Genomic DNA, 20,028 nt, shown 5'->3' with positions numbered 1-20,028 from the left:
ATTTCCTGCATGTTGGCATCCTAAATTGGGGATGGTGTTTCTGGTTCAGTATATTTTTCTAACCCTGTGCCTTGATGTAGGCCACAATTCTACAGCAGAGCACACCACTCCTCCCTGCAAAACATAGCAGAGTCCTTTAAATTTCTGACTACAATTAACAAGTTAAACTATGTAAAAAATATCATTACGTCTGTGCCCAAGGAAGGTAAGTTCAATTTTCTACTTACAACACAGCATAGATTAGGTGACTGTTTTCTGGTTGCTTTCATATAGATACAAACCCCGGAGCCTTCTAGAACCTACTGGCAGATGCCTGAAGGACTCATCACCCATTGCATCTGCTCCCTGTCTCTGTCTGGTACTTTACCCTGTGCACTACTTGTGACAGGATTCCCTTGGGCCGGGTGACCACATCGATGCCTCAGTTGATACCAAGGGGCTGAGGAACATTATTCCAGTCAATTCCCACACTACGTGTTCAGGGAGGTTTTGATAGAAGATATTTGCTTGTGGACAGATTAAAATGTATACCCCCTCTATAAGGTATAAGATGGGAAAATATCTGCAGGTATATCTGTCTTTATTGGAATTTTAAAAAGGAAATTAAAGTCTTTTTCTAAAGCACCAGTAAATTTTTTTTTTTATTAAGGAGGGTGTTTTAGCATTACCCAAAATTGCACGAAATGTTTTATTATTTGTTGAAGACATTTTGGGAGTGGTAAGGGTCAAATATCTATAAAGTTTGCTACAACTTAAAACTGACCCAGAATATTGATTCTTAACCTGGGAATGCAGAAGAATGAGAGAACCCAAGGGAAAATTATTTAAAAAGATGTATTTTAGTAGTATAAGGTGACAAGGTATTTCATTGTGTATAGAATTTGTATATATAATGGAAGTGATTTTCATACAAAAAAACATGTACTGAATGACCATAGGTACCAGGTATTATGGGTCTGGACTGCTGTATAGATAAGAGGCTTGGGCCTATGAATTTCCAGTCCTGGAGTTATCAAGAGAATACAGCTCTGAAGCAGATCTGGATTTTTACTGTATGGCAAACGTAACTGTTCCTGTCCTAATACGTTGTCCACCCAATATCTCTTGGGTTCTCCTTTTAGCATGTGAACTTCATGTGCTAACAGAAGAATGATAACTACTGACATCTTTATGTTATCCAGTAAACATATAAGATTTTGTGTTCTCTTTTACCCCAACAGGTTGGTACCGAGGCTACACCCTCCAGAATAAATCCAAAAAGGTACGGCCTATTGTTGAATTGTTTATGTCATTTGAACCGTCTGCAATCTGTGTTCTCTGGTCTCCTTATCTGCTCTCTCTGGACCTAGTTTGCTTGCTTTTTGAGGCTTTTCTTTTGATCTAAAAGCAATTTCTCTGACCTCATTGCTCAAGAATAATAGTGTAAATCTCATGGACTGTGATTCCCACCATCTGAAGCAAGGAGAGGCCCTGGCTGGCCTCTGGCTCCGTGCCCCTCAAGCTGAGCAGCTGGTGATGCAGAACATTGCCCCAGGGGCACCTCTCAGAGAGGCCAGGACCACTTCTCCCTTCATCCTGCACTTTCAAGGCTCAGTCCCCCAACCGAAGGGCCTCCCTGTGGCCACTTGATTCTTTTCTTCATTGTCAGACAATTTTCAAGTCTGAGCTTCACTATCCCAGTAAGACATGATGAAATCAATACAGTGAATTCTAAACCAACATTTTACAAAAACATGAAGTTGAAAAACAGGGAAGAAAATGGGGTGCTGTGGTAAGTATTGTCTCCTGAAACTCTTGTCCTAGGTGTGTGTCCTGTTTTTCATGCATTGTTAATGTAGGTATTTGATGTACAGGACTGGTCCACCATAAAAGTTCATCTCCTACTATTCGTCCTGGGCAGAATTTGAAAAATACCCATCTAGACGGTTTCTTTTCCCAGTGTCAGAGCTACTCATTGTCAAGCTAATAAAACTGCTAGTTGTGTTAATACCCCCCTTGGTTTATTTTAGATCCCGTCAGCTCTGTGCCTTTGGTACGGCTTGCTGGGACAACATGCCATCTCAGCACTTTGTTTTGAAAGAGCAAAGTTGGTCGGGCCTTATTATATCACCATTAGCTCAGGAGCCAGATAGCGAAATAGGGAAGGGGAGAGAGAAAAAGTTCTGAGTTTATCAAGAGGGAAGAAGAAGAGAAACAGGAAAAAGCAAACAGAAAACCTCCACAGTTCTCATTCCTCAGACACAGCATGAAGTAGTCCCATGCAGGTGGGCAGATGTTGAGCTCCCAAAGAGCTCAGAGAAGGTGACTCTCCAAAGAGCTCAGGACCCCAGAACACCTTCCTACAAGGTAGAAGCTCTGAAAAACGTTGATTCTTCAGTCACACTTGGTATTTGCGTGCACACACACACACACACACATACACACATACACATACACAGTTTGCTTTGACAGCTTAATAATGTAACCAAACAAAGGTGACCTATACTTTGACAGCTCCTAGTGTGGAGCCTTCTGTCTCTCTCCAAACCCTGATGCTGAATTTTTCTACCTACTGTTAGATTCACATGTCTTCACTTGAAGATGAATTATTTTCATATACTCTCCTGTTGACCCTGTGTCTCTGATGGAGGCAGGTGCTGGAGTGAATTAAACCGTGAGGTTTAAGGTCTAGGCTAGGACTCAGGTGCGGGGCTTAGAGGCGGGTTACCTGGCCAGCCGCCACTACTGCTTAGTTTGGGTTCAGCCCTGCTGGTGTTTGCACGAAAGGAGTTAATAAAACTTTGATGTTCTGCATTTATTAGAGGGCAAAAATATGGAGGTCAGTTTATTCCCAGTCTTTTATTTTGTAAGTCAATTTTTAAAGATATAAAAGAGCTGTCACATAGCTCCAAGGGAGAGCCCTGGGTTCGATCCCCAGCCCTGCAAAACAAATGAGCAAACCAATAAAATTCACATCAAATTCAGATAAATTCACATGAAATGCCAAGAACAAACAGAAATCTTGATTTTTAGCTGGTGAATACACACAGGTTGACCAAGGTCCCAGACCGACAGGTCTTCCTTTTCAGAGTCTGTAAGGCTGCTTCACGGCAGAGAGGTGCTTGGTTTCTGAGACCTTCTGTGGTTTCCTAATATACCCAAACCCACCTAGCTGCTGGTGCCCTGAGGTCGTCTTTGATGGGCAGATGTCCCTCTAGGATGTGAATAAGTTTCAGATGTGCTTTTAAAAAAATTTTTTTTATTCATTCAGTAGTTCCTTGTTTAAGCTTAAAACGTCACATTTCAGAAGAAATAGTTCAGGAAGCGCTTCTCTTTGTTCTTGATGATTGAAGAACTTTGTGACATCCCCATGTGATGACCCCAGGTTAAAGCACCTTTCCTGTGGAGATACCCAGAGAGAACGGACCAAGTCCCAGCTCCTGAACAGGCTCAGCTTTCCACACCATTTCATTAGAGTCCAGCCCATCAGCCGCGCTCTCTGGAGCTGTGCCCCCGCCTTCCTGTTGGGGAAGAGCTGCCTGAGGGCCTGTGATCTTAATGGACATCCTCGGGGCCATTTATAATCAGACCTGGTCATTTAGAGTGGTGATGGGAGGAGCCAGTGGTTTTGTGAATTGAAGAAGCCAAGAGCTCTGTAGAACTGGATATTGATCCCGCAGGATTGTGGAGGGTGGATAAAGGCAACATCTAGACACTATTAGTTGTTTTTTTTTTTTTTTTAATTGAGTTGGCTGCATTAAGCAAGGAAAAGCAGGATTGAGAGACAGGCTATAAATCAGACATAAATGACCCAAGTTTGCTCTGGCTTTTTTTTGTGTGTGTGTGTCATCAGAAAAGCTCAGTAAGCAAATTAAGTGGCTGTACATGGTCAATGCCACCATGGCACCATGGAGCCTTCAAATGACAGGTTGGTAAGAAGAGAGAATGGGTTTTCTCTCAGTCTGAGCATCACATCCGAACTCGAGCGTAGAGGGTCGGCTGGTGATTGGCTTAGGGATCACAAACCGTCTCTGCTTATAAATCAGAACACTTCTGCCTTGGTGTTCTCCCACTTGGGAAGACAGAGCAGTCACCAGATTGAATGCATGAAGATTTTAACTGGCCTTTTGCCTTCTTGATTGAAAGAGTTCTTGCAAGGAGATTCCTTTGGACTAGCAGTGTTACTGCTTTGGGATGCTGCAGAGCAAACCCAGAGCCTCACCCAAGCTAAGTTCGACCACTGAGCTATACCCCCAGCTACAACAATGGCACATCTTGAAACTTCTACTCTGTAGTTACTACTGTTAAGCAGTTTATCTCTTCCCAAAGCATCCCATCACTCCACACCCCATGCTTTTTTCATGAGTTCTGGACTATGTGTGTGTGTGTGTATGTTTGTGTGGTTAAAAATGCATGAAATTTCATACCTTTGCTGATTTTCAGTATGTAATGCAGTGACATTTAGGTACATTCACGTTTCACGCTTCCGTCCACACACAGAGCCTTTTCACCTTCCCAACTGAAGCTCTGTACACGTGAAGCACTAGCTCCTCAGACCCCTCCCTAAGCCCCTAGACTTTGAGTCTAGCTGCTGCAGGTTTCTCATATGGGACTCTCTGGGACTGGCTTGGTATCACGTCCTCAAGGTGAGATCCAGAGAGCAAGTCCGGGTCTCAGCTCGGCAGACAGGAGAAACACCCACAGTCCCTGAGGCATCCTGGGGAAGATGTGGAGCTTTGGAGTTCCATAAATCAGGACCCAAGCAAACCACACACACATTGAATGTTTAGGTTTAATTGCTCGGTTATTTTTCCAAAATTGCTCTGCATTTGGTACGTGTAAAGAAAGAGATGAAGTCGCCCAGTCTGTGTGTCCTTGGTCTTATCAGTCATGGGCCTGGAACAGCACATGACCCCAGCTGCCCCTCGCATAAAGCCAGGTCAAGGCCTGCAGTTTCTCCTTGGTCCTGTCTGCCTGGCTGGGAGAGGGTGGGCCCTTGGGCGTCTGCCTGGAGCAGATGCAGGATCAACTCCGTCATCACCAACGCTGGGAGCCGCTTAATCCGAGATGTTCTTGCTGTTTCCTGTTTTACTGGCAGAGGATGAAAAGGGAGAAAGGAGAATATTGTACAGACAAATATAGTAGTGACGCTGGACCCAGGAGCAGCCCTGGGTGTACGTGGGACCCGAACCATCGTCCTCCGGGCAGCGCCCCTGACATGGAGTATCCACAGAGTTCACACGAGCTCTTCTAGGAGCTGAGCCAAGGTGTCCCCCGGCAGGCTCTCCTCTTCCCTGGTCTGGCCTGGCACAGAAGCTGCCCTGTGCCCAGCAGTGCCCTCTCCAGATGGCATCTTCTCTCTTGGCAGAGGGAGCGTATTGCACTGTGAAAGAGGAGCTCTTGGAATTTAAGAAAACCCTTGGGAACGAGGTGCTTCCTGTTGGTGGACCCGATCGATCCTCAGTCCTCTAGTTTCTACTCAGCAGTCAGTGTCTTTCCCCTTGGTCCTCCTGGGCCTTAGTGTCCCCCGTGGGCAGTGTCGCAATAGAATTGCCTTTTACGGGTGCAGAAGGGAGGGCATTGAAGGTTGGGAAGTGCTGGGAATAACCAGGTAACTGGTGTCCCTGGTTTGGGATGCATTTGGTTTAAGTAAAAGTGCTCAGAGGATTGGCTTCAGGAAGTCACAGTCACTTTAGGAACCCAGGAGCTGGTCCCACAGAGCTGTCTGACTCACTCACTCACTCCGTGGGCTCCTTTAACAAGAACCATCTCGTGCGTGTTGGCTGTGAAGGGTTTTTTGAGGCTTGCTGGTAAACTCCTTGCCACCATTGGAGCTCTGAGCTGACAGGGACCAGTTTGCCTCTTGGTTTATGAAACGTGAGACCTGTGCTCTCTGAGCCCAGATCTTAATTTCTGCCTTTTCAGTGTTCCATCCACACGTTTGTTGAGGTAGCCTGTCACTGTGGCTGACATCCTGCAAACCTGAGCAGAAAACTTCCTGTCCTCATGGTATCCCCAGTCATTCCTGGGATCCTTGGTGCATTGGACTTTGGACTGAGGTTTTTTTATGGTCTTAATCACTACCGTTCTCCTCTCCATAGGGTATTTTTCCTGAAACCTATATCCATCTGAAAGAGGCAACTGTGGAAGACCGAGGGTAAGTTCCAGTTCAGGAAGTCACCTAGAAAGGACAAAGACGTAAGATGATCGTGACAGGGTGCCTTGCACACTCACATTACTCCCATCTCCTTGGCTCCACTTCTCCTCTGAGAGGGACAGGATTAGAACACTTCCCTGATGTAATTTCTTGCTGTGTCTTAATGGTTCCTCCCTTGAATCTTCCTGATGACAGGTAGCTGTCATCAACTGAGGGCCTGTGCCCCTCCTTGTATTTACTTCCTGCTCACTGTATGTGTGTGTGTATGTGCTCATGCATGAACATGTGGGGCTCTTCAGCTGAATCTGAGAAGTTCCCAGTCTGGAATCGTTGCAAGGGAGAGGAGTAAGCGGCAGTCTGTGTGGATCAGCTCTGAAGCGGGGACACATCCCTGAGCCTGCTGTGTACCTGGGTTTTTCACTGCACACTGGGGACAGCCATCCAGCTCTGCAGAGGTTGCTCATGGGCCTGATGTGAGATTCCAGTGACCTGATAGGTGTGAATGTGCTCTGCACATCACATCTGCTGAGGTTCATCTTTTCCTGTTTTTTTGCCTGTCTCTTTGGTACTGAAAAGTACTACCTTTGTGACACCCAAGAAGATGATATTCAGCCAAACCGGGAAAGAAGCAGGGACCTCTTGAGTCTCCAGGCCGCAGAGTTAAGGAGACAGTCAGAAGTGGGCCTGGAATCCATGGCTGGCAGGGGGCAGGGGAGGAGGGGGCTGGGTCTCAGAGTCATGCAGCCTCAAAGCCAGAAAGAACTTTCTCCATCCTAAGCTCAGCACCCTCATCTGAAGGCAACTTCACACACCTCTTTGATGGCGGAATCGGGACCAAAAGCCAGGTGTCCTGCCCTCTTGGAGAAGTCATCTTTCCAGTGGGCCATTCCTGGGCAGACTCCAGGTATCATTTGCCACATTGGTGGAAAGGCAGAGTAGGAGGCCCGTTGTACCCAATAGGGCTGGCAGGTGAAATGCAGAAAGCCCAGGTAAATTTGCAACTCACATGCTCAGCTTATGATGGGGTTAGGTCCCCATAAACCTGTTGCAAGCTGAAAATATTGTAAGTCAAAAATGCATCTCATACATCTAACCTGCATATCTTAGTCTGCCTTCTTCCATTAGCCTGAGTTGGGAAAAATCATCTAGCACAAAGCCTATTTTATAATAAAGTGTTGACCATATGGATATGCATTCAAACCTTCATAAAGTTGTGAAATAGGAAGTTGAACCTCGTAAGCCGGGGGCCCTCTGTGATTCCCATAGTAAGTGTGCCCCAGGTGTTTCACGAGTCATATTTATCTTGAAACACTTCCTTCACTCTGTCTGGAGTTTGCTCATGTTTGTTTGCTGGCAATTGCTCTTTCTTTAGCTAATGATAGAAATACTGGCGGTGGGGGGGGGATTTATGTTAGTAAAGGTAGTGGAGTAACTGTGAGGATTTTTTTTGTGTTCTCCATGCTGTGAAGCAGCAGGTGAGAAGCGGGTGCTGCCCCGGTCCCTGCTGGCAGGTGGTGGGTGAGGTCACAGGCCCCAGGATGTTCATGCCAGGCACACTCTCTTCCTGTCCTCCCTGGTGGAACCAGTGAACATAACGTTTTTTCACTTACATTTCTGAGAATCACTGAAGCCATCATGAGGCCATATGGGGGGGTGGAGTCTGCAGAACCTGAGCTCAGGTGGGGGACTGTGCTGTTCTGAAATGCTTCCTTTGTCTCAGATGAGGGTAAGTGTCCTACACGACACACGCCCCCTCCACATGCAGGTTTTGCCAATTTCAAGCCGGAGCGTCCCCATTCCTATCTTGCGCTGGGGGAATGTCGTCTAGAAAAGCACTTCCGATCACCCCACGGTAAAAGGAGCGTCTGTTTGGTTCTCTCAGGCAGAACGAGACCGTGATTCCCGGGGAGCTCCCGCTGGTGCAGGAGCTCACGTGCACTCTGCGAGAATGGGCTGTCATTTGGCGCAATCTCTACGTGGTGAGTGTCCCTCCAGGGCTGGGGCGTAGCAGTGGCCATTCCTGGGCCCTCAGCCTGTTGTCTGTCTGTCCTGCTCCAGAGGCGTCCTCTGCAAGGTGTGGGCTTCCGAGCAGCTGTCTGTGTGGAGGGAGATCCTCTTTCCTGGACCACACAGTGGCTGGCAACCACAGTGGCTGATTCTCATTTCCTTGGAATTGGGTCATTGATATGGGATCGTGGAGGGAAGTAGATGTAATCATTAATTAATTCAGTCTTTTCTCAGCTGCAAACATGCCAATTGTGAAAGTAATAATGATAGTAATAACTGCAGACGCTTACCTAATCCCTCCTCCGTGCCCGAAACCACTGTGGATCCTTACAACACTCCTGTAAAGTAGGTGCAATTACAGTTATTAACCCACCTGATAAGGAGCCTGCGGGGCTCACAGAGCATCTCCGCCTGCACCGTGAATACAAAGGCGTAAGTGTTTCAGTGCTCAGCCACCTGAGGGTGACCTTCCTAACCACCTGACCTTACAGACTCTGCACTGTTCCTCTGTGGGCAGGGCAGGCTTCCACGCATGGCAGAATGCTGCTGTCTGTGCTGGTTCAGTGGGAAATTACACAGGGACCTGCACAGCTTCTGTGATAGACCATGATCATAAAATGCACATGGGTTTGCAGTCAGGGCTGCTGTGACGCGGATGTGGTTCGTCCCCCGGAGGCTCATGTTGGAGTTTCATTCCCACTGTGAGGCATTACGTGGGAGGGGCCTTTGGAAAGTGATTAGGATTCAGTAAGGTCATCAGTGTGGGGCCCCATGATTGAATAGTGACGGCTTTATAAGAACAGAGACCAGGGCCGGGAGTGGTAGCGGGACTGGTGGCACATGTCTATAATCCCAGCGGCTTGGGAGGCTGAGGCAAGTAGATTGTGAGTTCAAAGCCAGCCTCAGTAAAAGTGAGGTGCTAGGTAACTCAATGAGACCCTGTCTCTAAATAAAACACAAAATAGGGTTGGGGATGTGGCCCAGTGGTCGAGTACCTCCGAGTTCAATCCCTGGTACCACCACCCCCCCCCCCCCAAAAAAAAACAAAAAAACAACAGAATAGAGATGAGAAGGTAATCACTTATGTGTTCCTTGTCTCTCACCATGTGATGCTTTGATCCGTCTTGGCACTCTGCCATACCAGATTTAGCCCCTCAGCCTTGGAGCAGAACTGTAACCAACATAGGCCTCTTTTCTTTATAACATATCCAATTTGTGGTATTTTTTACTAGCAACAGAAAACTAGATTTACTGGGACAAGGACCCAGTAAATCTAGCAGGGAATATTGCCAGAGCGAGAGCAGCTATATTGCAATTGGCCAAGGATGTTCAAGGTCCATTAGCAGCATGCCTAGCTCGTCTCCAGTTCAGGAAGCTGTTCTTCAGTGCTGGAATCCACAAAGACTCCTCCCTCCCTTCCTCCCTCCCTGTCTCCCTCTCTTCCTTCCTTCCTTACTGTGGACTGAATCCAGAGTCTCCTGCATGCTAGGCAAGTGCTGTACCACTGAGCTACACCCTCTGCCCTTTCCGTTTTGAGACCGATTCTCACTAACATACCCAGGCTGGTCTAGAACTTGCCATCCTCCTGGCTCAGCCTCCCAAGGCCCTGGGATTACACCTGAACATCTGTTGGTGGGTATCACTTGGTCTCACCTCTGCAGATAGACAGCCTCCAGCTTCCCTGGCTAATCAGGACGTCACATGATGAATTCCCATGTGAACGAGTTCAGTGAGGTCATGGACGAGGGAGGGTGGCCCAGGAGCTATTCTCTTTTCTTCCTGAGACTTTGCTTTTATTCAGGTTCTTGTCGGGTCTTTCGTTGATTCTGCGTTTTAACTTTCAAAGGCCAGTGACGCACACCAGTGATCCCAGAGACTCAGGAGGCGGAGGGGGAGGAGGATTGCAAGTTTGAGTCCAGCCTGGGTAATTTAGTGAGATCCTGTTGTAAAATAGAAGAGTTGGGGATTCAGCTTGGTGGGAGAGCGTCCCTGGGTTTAATCCCCAGCACCGCCATGCCCCCCTCTACCCCAGCCAGCCTTACTAAGTCACTGAGAGCCCCATCCTAGGTCTTCTGTGCCAACAGCAGTAACCACCCCATCATGGTAGCGTAAGTTCCAAGAGATCCTGTAAGACACTTCATTTCCATTCAGCGCTGTCACTTCCCATGACAGATGACAGCAGTAGAAATCACCAACCCCTTCCGTGGAAAAACATAATGTTCCTCTGTCTGCCCAACCTTCAAAGCCTCATTTAAGCCCTCTCTTCTCCATAATGTGTCTTCAGAACACACTGATCCCTAACGTTTCCCTCTGGGCTATCAGAGTACTCTCTGTTGCATGTGGTCTGACCCTGGGGGGATGCAGCCTCTGATCCCTCTCTGGCCAGTTTAGGAGAGAGCTCGATCTCACTTCCTAAACCATCAGCTCTGGGAGATTGGAGATGCTGCTGTTAGCCCTGTGGCCTGCATTGATCATCGGGCACTTAATAGAAAGCACTCTCTGGCCCTGGTTAATTGATCAGTTCGTGGCTTTCAATGGATGAGGAATTGCATGTATGTGCCTTGGTTCCTTAGCATGCTCTTTCTGGAGGTGGGTGAGTGGTGAAACATATTGCATAAGAATAGGTGCATATCCCTACATTGTCTGTTTTCTGTTAGTATCATGAAACACTTGAGGCAGGCAACTTATAGAGAAAAGAGGTGGATGTAGCTCACAGTTCTGAAGGCTCAAGGGCCTGAGGCCAGCATCAACTTTGGACTTGGGAGGACCTCATGGCAGATGGCCTCCCCGTGGTGGGAGCTTGTGTGACAAAGGGAGTGTCCACATGGCAAGACAGGAAACCAGAGCATAGGGAGGGGCCCCATTCTTTTTATAGCAAGTCCCTTGAGAGAACTGACTGGATCTCAGAACTGCATCAGTGCCCGCCAGGGGTGATACTCTCAGTGACCCCACACGAGGCCGCACCTCCTGGAGGGTTCTACCATGTGGGGTGGGGGCGGGGGTTCCAGAACATGAACCCTTGGAAGACAAACTCAAACCGTACTCTAGCAAACCATAGTCACCCCTGATCTCAAGATCCAAACTGCTGCAGGACCTGAAACTCTGAGCACCCACATGACACCCTGAATGGGAAGTTCCACGCCTGAGCTCCTGTGGGAACCTTTGTGCCATGTACAACACTTTTTTAAATATTTTATTATTATATAATCTTTTTTTTTTCTAAAGAGAGAGTATTTTTTTTTAATGTTTATTTTTTAGTTTTCGGTGGACACAACATCTTTGTTTGTATGTGGTGCTGAGGATCGAACCAGGGCTGCACGCATGCCAGGCGAGCGCATTACCGCTTGAGCCACATCCCCAGCCCTCTATTATATCATCTTTAGGCTGAGTGTAAAAGGCAGAGGGGAGGCATAAACAAATCTCATGTTGTGACTTGGGTGCCAGCCCCCAAAGTACCCCATTTATGTATATGCAAATATCCCCCAATCCAAAAGCAACCTGGAACCTCTCTGGTCCCAGGCATTTCTGGTAAGGGGTAGTCAGCCAGTGTTGGAAAGGAGGTGCCTTGGTTTAAGACGTCGGGGAAGAGTGGAGAGTACGAATGAAGGGAGCCTTTCTTTCTTGCTGAAGTATCACCGAGGGCTCATTTCCGTGTCCTTTATACACCCACGGATGTTCATGCCAGGTGTGTGTTAAATGGAACTGAGAAGTAGGGGTGAGGCTCAGGGATAGAGCACTTGCCTAGCTTGGACGAGGCCCTGGGTTTGATCCCTAGCCCTAAAAAAATCAATGAATATGGGCTGGGGTTGTGGCTCAGCGGTAGAGCGCTCGCCTAGCATGCGAGAGGCACTGGGTTCAATCCTCAGCACCACATAAAATAAAAGAGATATTGTGTCCACCTATAACTAAAAAACAAATGTTTTTAAAAATTAAATAAATAAATAAAGCGTGCCACCCCTTCTCAGAGGGCAGCATGTGGCATATCTTAATTTGGATGTATCTGATAAAATATTTATTTGGTTATTTGGGAATATTTTAAGATGACTGACAGCCGCCTCTGATTGACAGGAAGACGTAGTTGATGGGCTGAGTCAGTCAATGGGGCTGAGTGATCTGCTGCTTGTGATGGTGCCTGCTTAACATGGCTTGTTATTAACTGTGACTTACTTTCTTCTAGCCCCTTACCAACGTGGACAGTTCACTTCAGGCAGAATTTCTGAACTTCTTTCTCAAAAAAACTCACAAGTCAACTTAACCAACCTCAAATATCATATTTCCACTGGGAAAAAAAAAAAACAAAAAGGAAACTGAATCTCCAGTTTTCTTGTCCCACCCGCCCCATAGATTTTTATTGGTGCTTTTGTTTTCTGCTCTGTGCCCGAGTTCCCTGAGTCCATGTAAAGAGGAATACAGATTTTACTGCTATACCTTCAGATGGGAATCAGGTTTCTCTTCTATTTGCCCCTTCAAATTATGAGACCAGGCATTTCGCTTGATATCTTTAATAACTCCTGTGATGCCTTGTAAACCACTTATTGATAGATTTCCTGGTTCTGTTCTGTGCCATCTACATTTTCTGGACCCGGGGTCTTCTATGAGGGAAACGCTTCGTCTGGTGTGATAGGTTTTCAGGAGCCCTACAGTGATTTCATAGAATATATGCTTTGCAAATTTACTGTGAAATAATCATAAATGTGTCCTAAGTGGGCGGGGCCTCCGCTGCAGGAGGGGCACTCCCTGTGCTAAGTAAGAGGGGAACCCCCTTGCCCCGAAAGAGGAGGGAATGGCCCCCGGCCTTCCCTGGCAGTGTTACTGTCTTCTGTTGACTTACCTTGGTGGGAGGGTTTGGCCTTGTGCCGGGGAGGAAGCTGGTGGCCTAGAAAGCAGGGCTGGGTTTCTTCTGCAGGCCCTGACCTGAGAAGCCCTGTGGTCATGAGCAAGTCACTCTAGGTCTCCAAGCCTCTGCTGGATTCCTGCCCCCACTGTCAAGCTCCCTCTTGACCCAGAGCTGCAAGACCTGGGAGCGACGGTGGCTGTGAAGCCCTTGTGCAGACCGGCCCCAAGGACTCTGCGCATGGGGGGCCGCCGCTGGAGAGCCTCAGCTGTGCGTCTTCCCTCTGGGCAGCCTTGGTCCATGGCTTCCCTCTCGCTTGGCTGCTGCTGCCGCTGCTGCCGGGGCCCCAGAAACTCCCTTCCCTGTGCCGCCCTTATCCAAGGCCACTTTGTCTCCCGTAATCGGTTTAGGCAGGATGACCTTGAGAACTTAGCAGCAGGCTGTTTTCCACCAGAGACAGTGATCCTTCCTGCGTTAGGCTCGGGTCCAGGGGGCGTGGGTACTGCCGGCATCCAGGCTGCCTGATGAGCTTTGCCTGCGCGGCGGCCCCTTGGTGGGAGCCCGTCCCTGGGTGTTGGTGGATCGGGAAAGGAGGGAATATCCTGATCAATGAGGTCACTGGCAAAGTGCCAAGATGGGCCAGACAGGCCGACTAGCTCCGAAGTTCTGGCTCCCTCCTTCCCTGGGTATGTACGTTTATACTCAGAAAAAATAACAAACCCAGTCATAGTCACTAAAAACAAACAAGCCGGAGCAGAAGGAACTTGGACTCGGGAGGCACTAGCTAATCCTGTGGCCTGGAAACAGTTCCTTGACCTCTTCAGCTTTATTTTCCTTTCCTGAAGTAGGGATTTTATAGAATATATGCTTTGCAGATTTACTGTGAGGACTCGGCGGGATAATCTGTATCAAACACTGTGGCCGACACATGCCAGCCCTGACTGTCCCCTTACAACGCTGCTCCTTGAAAGAGCCGGTTGAGCTTGCATTTAGGAGAGCTCCGCTCGCCCTGGCCTTCGCCCTGAGGTCACTTAAGGGTGCATTGCCCGCCCGCCTCTGGTCACTGCCTCACCTTTCACTCCTGTTATTGCTCAGCTACTCAAGGTCAGTGGGTTTGAGGTTTTCTACCCACAGTTCCCTGGTACCTCTCAGGATCTTCATTTTCCCTGGAAATGGAAGGTGGATCCAGAGAGCTCTCTGGCCTCTTCTGTTCCAGCAGCACCAGCCCCCAGCTGCCACGTGAGGTGGGTGGACACAGGAGCACTGACCCAGACATGGTCAGATTCATGTGGTATCTGACTTCTGGCCTGGAAATCTGTTGCCTACCGCCTACCGCCAATATGTCTTGGTCCTGCCTTCTAGCTAGAGAAAGTGTGGGTGAGGGCTGGCCAGGCAGGTCTGTCCCCCGAGTGAGAGCAGATGGCCACAGAACCTGGTGATGGCGGTGGTTCATCCACGGTGTAGAACCCAGTGAGCTTAACTGGTAACCCATAGTTCATGGGGAGGATTGGTCTCTGCTCCCCCCCATTTAAAAACCCTGAGTCTGACCACACTTCTAGAAAGCTGTGGAGCAAAGAAGGGGCCTGTGGCTGAGGTGTCTCCTGTCATTCCCTATCCTGGCAGATTAAGGCTGTCTTGGTGACCGGCTGAAGGGTCATTGAGCCAGTCCCATGGTCTGAAACCAGCATCGGATCGCTTCTTCCCAAGGACAGAAAATTCCCACAGCTTGTCAGCCCCACTTCCACATGGCTCTGATGAGAAGGATGAGGTGTGACGTGGAGGTGACAGGGACAAGCACGGAGAAGGCTTTGGGTATTTTCCAGTTTGGGTTTTTCTTGGCGTTCAGGATTTCCTTTATTTCGGGAGGCAAAAGAGGGTCTAGAATTTGAATCTTTGCTTTGGAAATCAGACTTTGGCTAGGCGAGCAATCCTCTATCAGGGATGGAGAGCTGAGGCCCTGGGCGGACAGGAAGTGTGTCTGGGTGGTCCGTGCGGCTCAAGGATGAAGAAGGATCAGAATGCCAGGACTCGGCCCCAGGAGTTAACGGCCACGTGGAAAGACAGGAGATTATTGCAAAACTCTGAACGGGGGAAATTTGATGTCACACGTGCCAAATGCACAAGCACATGAGGAGTGAGGTCCCACAGTTAACCAGGTGGTTGCTGGAGAACATCAGTGGAGTCGAGCGTCTCCAGCGGGCTTGAAGCCCCTGCCCTTGGGAATGGATCTCCGGATGGTGCCTTGAGTTTTACAGATGAGCTTATCTCAGAGGGCATGATTTGCCCAAAGTCACAAAGCAAGTTAATGACAGAATCAGAGATAGAAGCCAAGTCCCCATCTGTTTCCTTAAGCACTTTGTACTTCAAATCATAAAATCCACGTGGAACAGGAAAGTTTGATGAGCAGAGCTGACATGGCTTCTGTTGCACATGGAGAGCTGGAGCAGCCGAGGAAAGGCTTTTGGCTGTGGTCTGCATTCTTGGAGAAAAGGAGACAAGAATCCGTGTTTTCTGACACTCAGAGAATCAATGCCGTTGTCTGAATGGCCCCAGAATTTCTGTGCCACTTCATGGACAACAAAAGGCAAAGCTATTTAATCTTGTGAATTTAATTTTCAGAAATTTTTTAAAAAAGATAAACAACTGGATTAGGAATATAAAAAGTGAGACCTCAGATATCTGCAAGCAGAAAAGTAGAAGAAATGCTAAGCAAATGCAGGAATGTCTCCACTGTCTAGGAGAAAGATAACCAAGACTTTATTTTGTGTAGCCATTCCTCACTCAAACCACAGTGCCATTTTAAAATTTGAGTCATCAGAATTTGTCTTTGAGGTCCTACTGTCTCCTAGGATTGTGTGGAGTTTTGCAAAAAGGGTCAAAGAAATTATTATCTCACATGACAATGGCTGATACTGCCGAAAAGACTATAGTAATGGAGGCTACATAGCAGAGAAGGCACTCTGGGCCTTCTCAGTATGCAGGCGTGGGCTGCACAGGATTTAGAAAACAGGGCAGGAAGGAGGGTGAATTCGTCCATTTTCTGTTGCTATGACATAATACTTGAGGCTGGGTCCTTTATAAAGAGAAGAGGTTTATTTTGCTCACAGAAAGTCCAAGATTGGTCAACTGCATCTGCTTGGCCTCTGGTGGGAGTCCCCCTGATGGTGTTACATAATCGTGGCTTGCATCAGGACAGGAGGGCATGCAAGAGGACGTGAACACAGGGTGAGAAGGAAGAGTGATTCAGGGGCCAGGCTTGCTCTTTTTGTAACAACTTGCTCTGTCAAGAGCCAACTCACAGCCAGGAATGGTGGCATATGCCTGTATTCCCAGCGACATGGGAGGCCCAGGCAGGAAGATTGCAAGTTCAAAGCCAGCCTCAGCAATTTTAGCAAGACCCTGTCTCAAAATTAAATAAATAAATGAATAAAAGAGGGCTGGGGATACAGCTTGGTGATAGGGTGCCCCTGAGTTAAGTCCCCAGTATAAAAATAGAGAGAAAATAAATAAATAAATAAATAAATAAATAAAAACCTTCTAGGAGTGCGGCATTGATCCCCCAGGAAGGCACTGTCGATGACCTAATTGCCTCATGACCCCTCCTTTTAGTGGTTCTAGCCCTTCCCCAAAACACTGCACCCGGGAACCAAGCCACGAGGCTCCTGAGGACAAAGCACAGCAGAGGCAAGAGGAGGAAGGTGGCAGAGAGCTGCTGAGGCTACTGGGGACGCTGGGCTTTCTCTTTGCCTGCCCTCCTGCGCCCCCCGCGCCAGGGAGGTGTCAGGGGCCAGCGATCACACGGAACCTCTTGCTGGAACAGTCTCGGGAATGTGGCAGCAAAGCCCACTTCCTTGCAGTGAGTCGGGAGGTTGCTTCCCCGGGCGCTCAGCTTGTCTATTCAGAGCTGATTTGGCCAGGAATCAAAGAGCGGCGTCTTCATCCTCCTCAGGGGAAGACTTGGCAACAGGGCGGATGTGGCCGGCAGTCATTCACTTGCCATCAGCGGCGTCTGCTGTCACCGGGGCTGAGAACTGGTGAACGTGGGCCCCAAGTGCTGCCGCCCCGGGATTCGCCGGCTTTGGAGTCCTTTCCTTCCCGCGCTGCCACAAGTCCCGTCTTAATTAAAACTAGGAAACATTAAAAAAAATAATAACAATAAGTAGACAAGTGGATTGTAGGAAAGAAGAAGAAAAAAAGATGCCCTTTCTGCCTAACAGTTTTGAAAATCTTCTAGACTGAATTTCTCACTCCTTTTTCCAGTTGGGAAACCAGTGAAACGGAAAGATTTTATATAGGATTGGATTAAAAAAAAAAAAAAAAGTGCAGGTTTTACCTTTGCTCGTAAAACAGAATGTGTGCCTGTCTCTTTTTCTGCTTCTCTAAGGACTGACTTAGGAGGAAGTGTAATCAAAAAAAAAAAAAAAAAAGGCTTAAAGCACGAAAACAGGGCAGTTTCCAGTTGTCCACGGGCTTCGCCTCTCGTTTTCAGATCCACAGTTAACAGAGCAGATGGCAGTTGCAGATAACCGGTGCTTCCTCCCGCGCCTGAGTGTTCCCATGAACTCTGAACCGAACAAGGTTGCTGACCTCATGGCCCCCTTGCAGGCTGTGGGCTCTCCCTCCACGTTCACTGTTTGTTCAGACGGCCCCTGCGTGTTTTCTGCCCAGGAGGGCGTGTCCCAGGGACGTTGCAGAGAGGTCATTGCCGCAGAGCCACGGCAGCATCCCAGTATGTGCGCACGGGCACTGGGGGCTGGGGGCACAGCAAATCTATGGTTTTCTGTGACTCCAGAGGTCCATGGTCGTATCTCCCTATGGCGACTTTGACCTGAGAGTAAGAAGACAGCGGTTTCCTAGAGTACGTGGGCTGAGCAGAATCACACAGGTTCTGCCATATGTCAAAGTGGTCCACAAGACGGTTTTCCTCATCCCTCTATATAAGTGGTCTCCCCTATGTACCAACATCATATTGCCCTATTTATGTTCTTACTTCTTTCTTATTTGTAATGGCTTTTCTATTTTCTTTCTGACACCTTTCATAGTTCTAACGTTGTCATGTGTGTGTATGGATATAACATAATGTCTTGTATAATATTTTCTGTGTACTTATTTATTGCTCTCATTCCCTCTCTAGAATGTTAGACTCCTGGGTGCAAAACTTTGTTTCCAGCACATAGCACATGCTCATTGTTGGCTGATTTAAAAAAAAAAAAATATATATATATATATATATGTGTGTGTGTGTGTGTGTGTGTGTGTGTGTGTATAATGAAACCAGGTACAGTGTTGCACACCTGAAATTGTAGAGACTCTGGAGGCTGAGGCAGGAAGATCACGTTTGAGGTTCGCCTCAGCAACTTAGCAAGGCCCTGCCTCAAAAATATAAAAAAAACAAAGGACTAAGGATGTGATCAGTTGGTTGTAACTTCACTTAGATCAGTTATAGTAAGATATTAGAAGAGCCCTTAATAGCAGTTTAATATCTGAATAATCTAAGAGTTTTCCTGGAAAATAAAGATTTAAAAGTAATGTTTATCATTTTATTTTCAAATATCCCTGACCCTGAAACCCCATTTATTTCTCCATTCATGATTCTGTCCTCCAGGACATGTTTTAGAATGCCTTCTCAGTGCCGGCCACTAGGGACAAAACAGACATGCTCCTCCTGCAGCAGGGGCTCATCCTCCACAGAGCACACGAGGGCCAGGCCAGGCCATTGGGTGCTGGGTGCTGGGTGCTGGGTGCTGGGATGCTGGTAAACTCCGGCCACAACGGGAGACATGAGTTGGGGCTTTAAGGGAGAGCTTCTGGGTGGCAGCTGAAGTCAGCATGGCCAGTTGGTGGAGGTGCCCAGGGTGGGTGAACAGGGGCCAAGGCCGGGTGGGAGGAGCAGCAGGGGAAATGCCCTAGGAGAGGGGCGGAGCCGCTGGGAGAAACCCACAGAGGTTGATGGGAAATGCCCGAAAGTCAAGATGCAAGAGGACACACCCTGGGCTTGGAGGTGTCTGGGGGAAGTCCCTGGAGGGTTTTAAGCAGGAAAGACATGATAGGAATTTTAGGGTGTGTGGGTTCTGATGTACTTGGAATTGAGGACCAGCCAGCCATCCCACAAATTGCTTATCCATCTTCCTTTTTTCTGCCAGTACTGAGAACTGAACCAGGTGCTCTGCCACTCGGCTGCATCCCCAGGTCTTTTTATGTATTGAGACAGGTTCTCACTAAGCTGCTGAAGCTGGCCTCAAACCTGCAACGCTCCTACCTCAGCCTCCCGAGGGCTGGGATTATAAGCATGGACCACCACGTCCCTTAGCACTTTGCCACTTTTCAAGTTGCACTGAACAGAGGGAGCCCTGGGCAACGCCATTCCCTCCCAGTGCACCCTGTGCCCTGTAGCACAGTGAGCTGGCTAAGTAACACCTCCCAAGGAATCCATCAGAGACGCTCTCTCTCCAGCCCACCATTTCTTTTCCTAATATCTTTTCTCCACCTCTTTTTCCCATCTTAGAACAACAAGGTCACGCTCTTCCGCCAGCTGCAGCAGATGACCTACAGCCTGATCGAGTGGCGCTCCCAGATCCTGTCTGGGACACTTCCCAAGGACGAACTGGCAGAGCTCAAGAAGAAGGTCACAGCCAAAATTGATCATGGGAACAGGTGAACTGAGGGTGCCCTTCACTAGAAACCTGGAAAATGACCACACCTTCATGTTGAGGATACTCACTGTTCCCGGAGAACATCTTTAAAAAATTTTTTTTTAAATTTCAGTTGGCACAATCATTGTACATAGGTGTGGGGAACGGTGTGGTATTTCAACACGTGTATACAATTTTGTGATGGTTTGATCAGCATAATGGGCGCATCCACTCTTTATTTTGGGGGGGGGCGGGTACCAGGAATTGAACCCAGAGCCACTTAATCACTGGGCCCCAGCCTTTTTTATTCTTTGAGACAGGATCTGTCTGAGTTGTTTAGAGTCTCGCTAAGTTGCTGAGGCTAGCTTTGAACCTGTGATGTTCCTGCCTCAGCCTCCAGAGCCTCTGGGATTACAGGT

At 48.1% G+C, this 20,028-nt stretch overlaps 1 protein-coding gene and 1 non-coding gene across 2 annotated transcripts in view; both read left to right on the top strand.

The window, feature by feature from the left end:
* Dock5 (dedicator of cytokinesis 5) overlaps positions 1-20,028 on the top strand; it is a 187,188-nt gene that overhangs the window by 68,080 nt on the left and 99,080 nt on the right. The window contains exons 3-6 of the mRNA XM_076853574.1: positions 1,221-1,261; positions 6,081-6,136; positions 8,019-8,115; positions 19,483-19,631. Of these exons, the coding sequence (XP_076709689.1) occupies positions 1,221-1,261; positions 6,081-6,136; positions 8,019-8,115; positions 19,483-19,631 (343 nt within the window). The remainder of the gene's footprint in view (positions 1-1,220; positions 1,262-6,080; positions 6,137-8,018; positions 8,116-19,482; positions 19,632-20,028) is intronic.
* Positions 11,945-12,017, top strand: Trnaa-agc (transfer RNA alanine (anticodon AGC)). Its single transcript has one exon. It is a non-coding gene; the product is annotated as a tRNA-Ala (tRNA).

The sequence above is a fragment of the Callospermophilus lateralis genome, chromosome 4 (genome assembly GCF_048772815.1).
Source record: "Callospermophilus lateralis isolate mCalLat2 chromosome 4, mCalLat2.hap1, whole genome shotgun sequence".
Classification (NCBI taxonomy): Eukaryota; Metazoa; Chordata; class Mammalia; order Rodentia; family Sciuridae; genus Callospermophilus; species Callospermophilus lateralis.
This window is presented reverse-complemented; position numbering and strand designations above follow the sequence as displayed.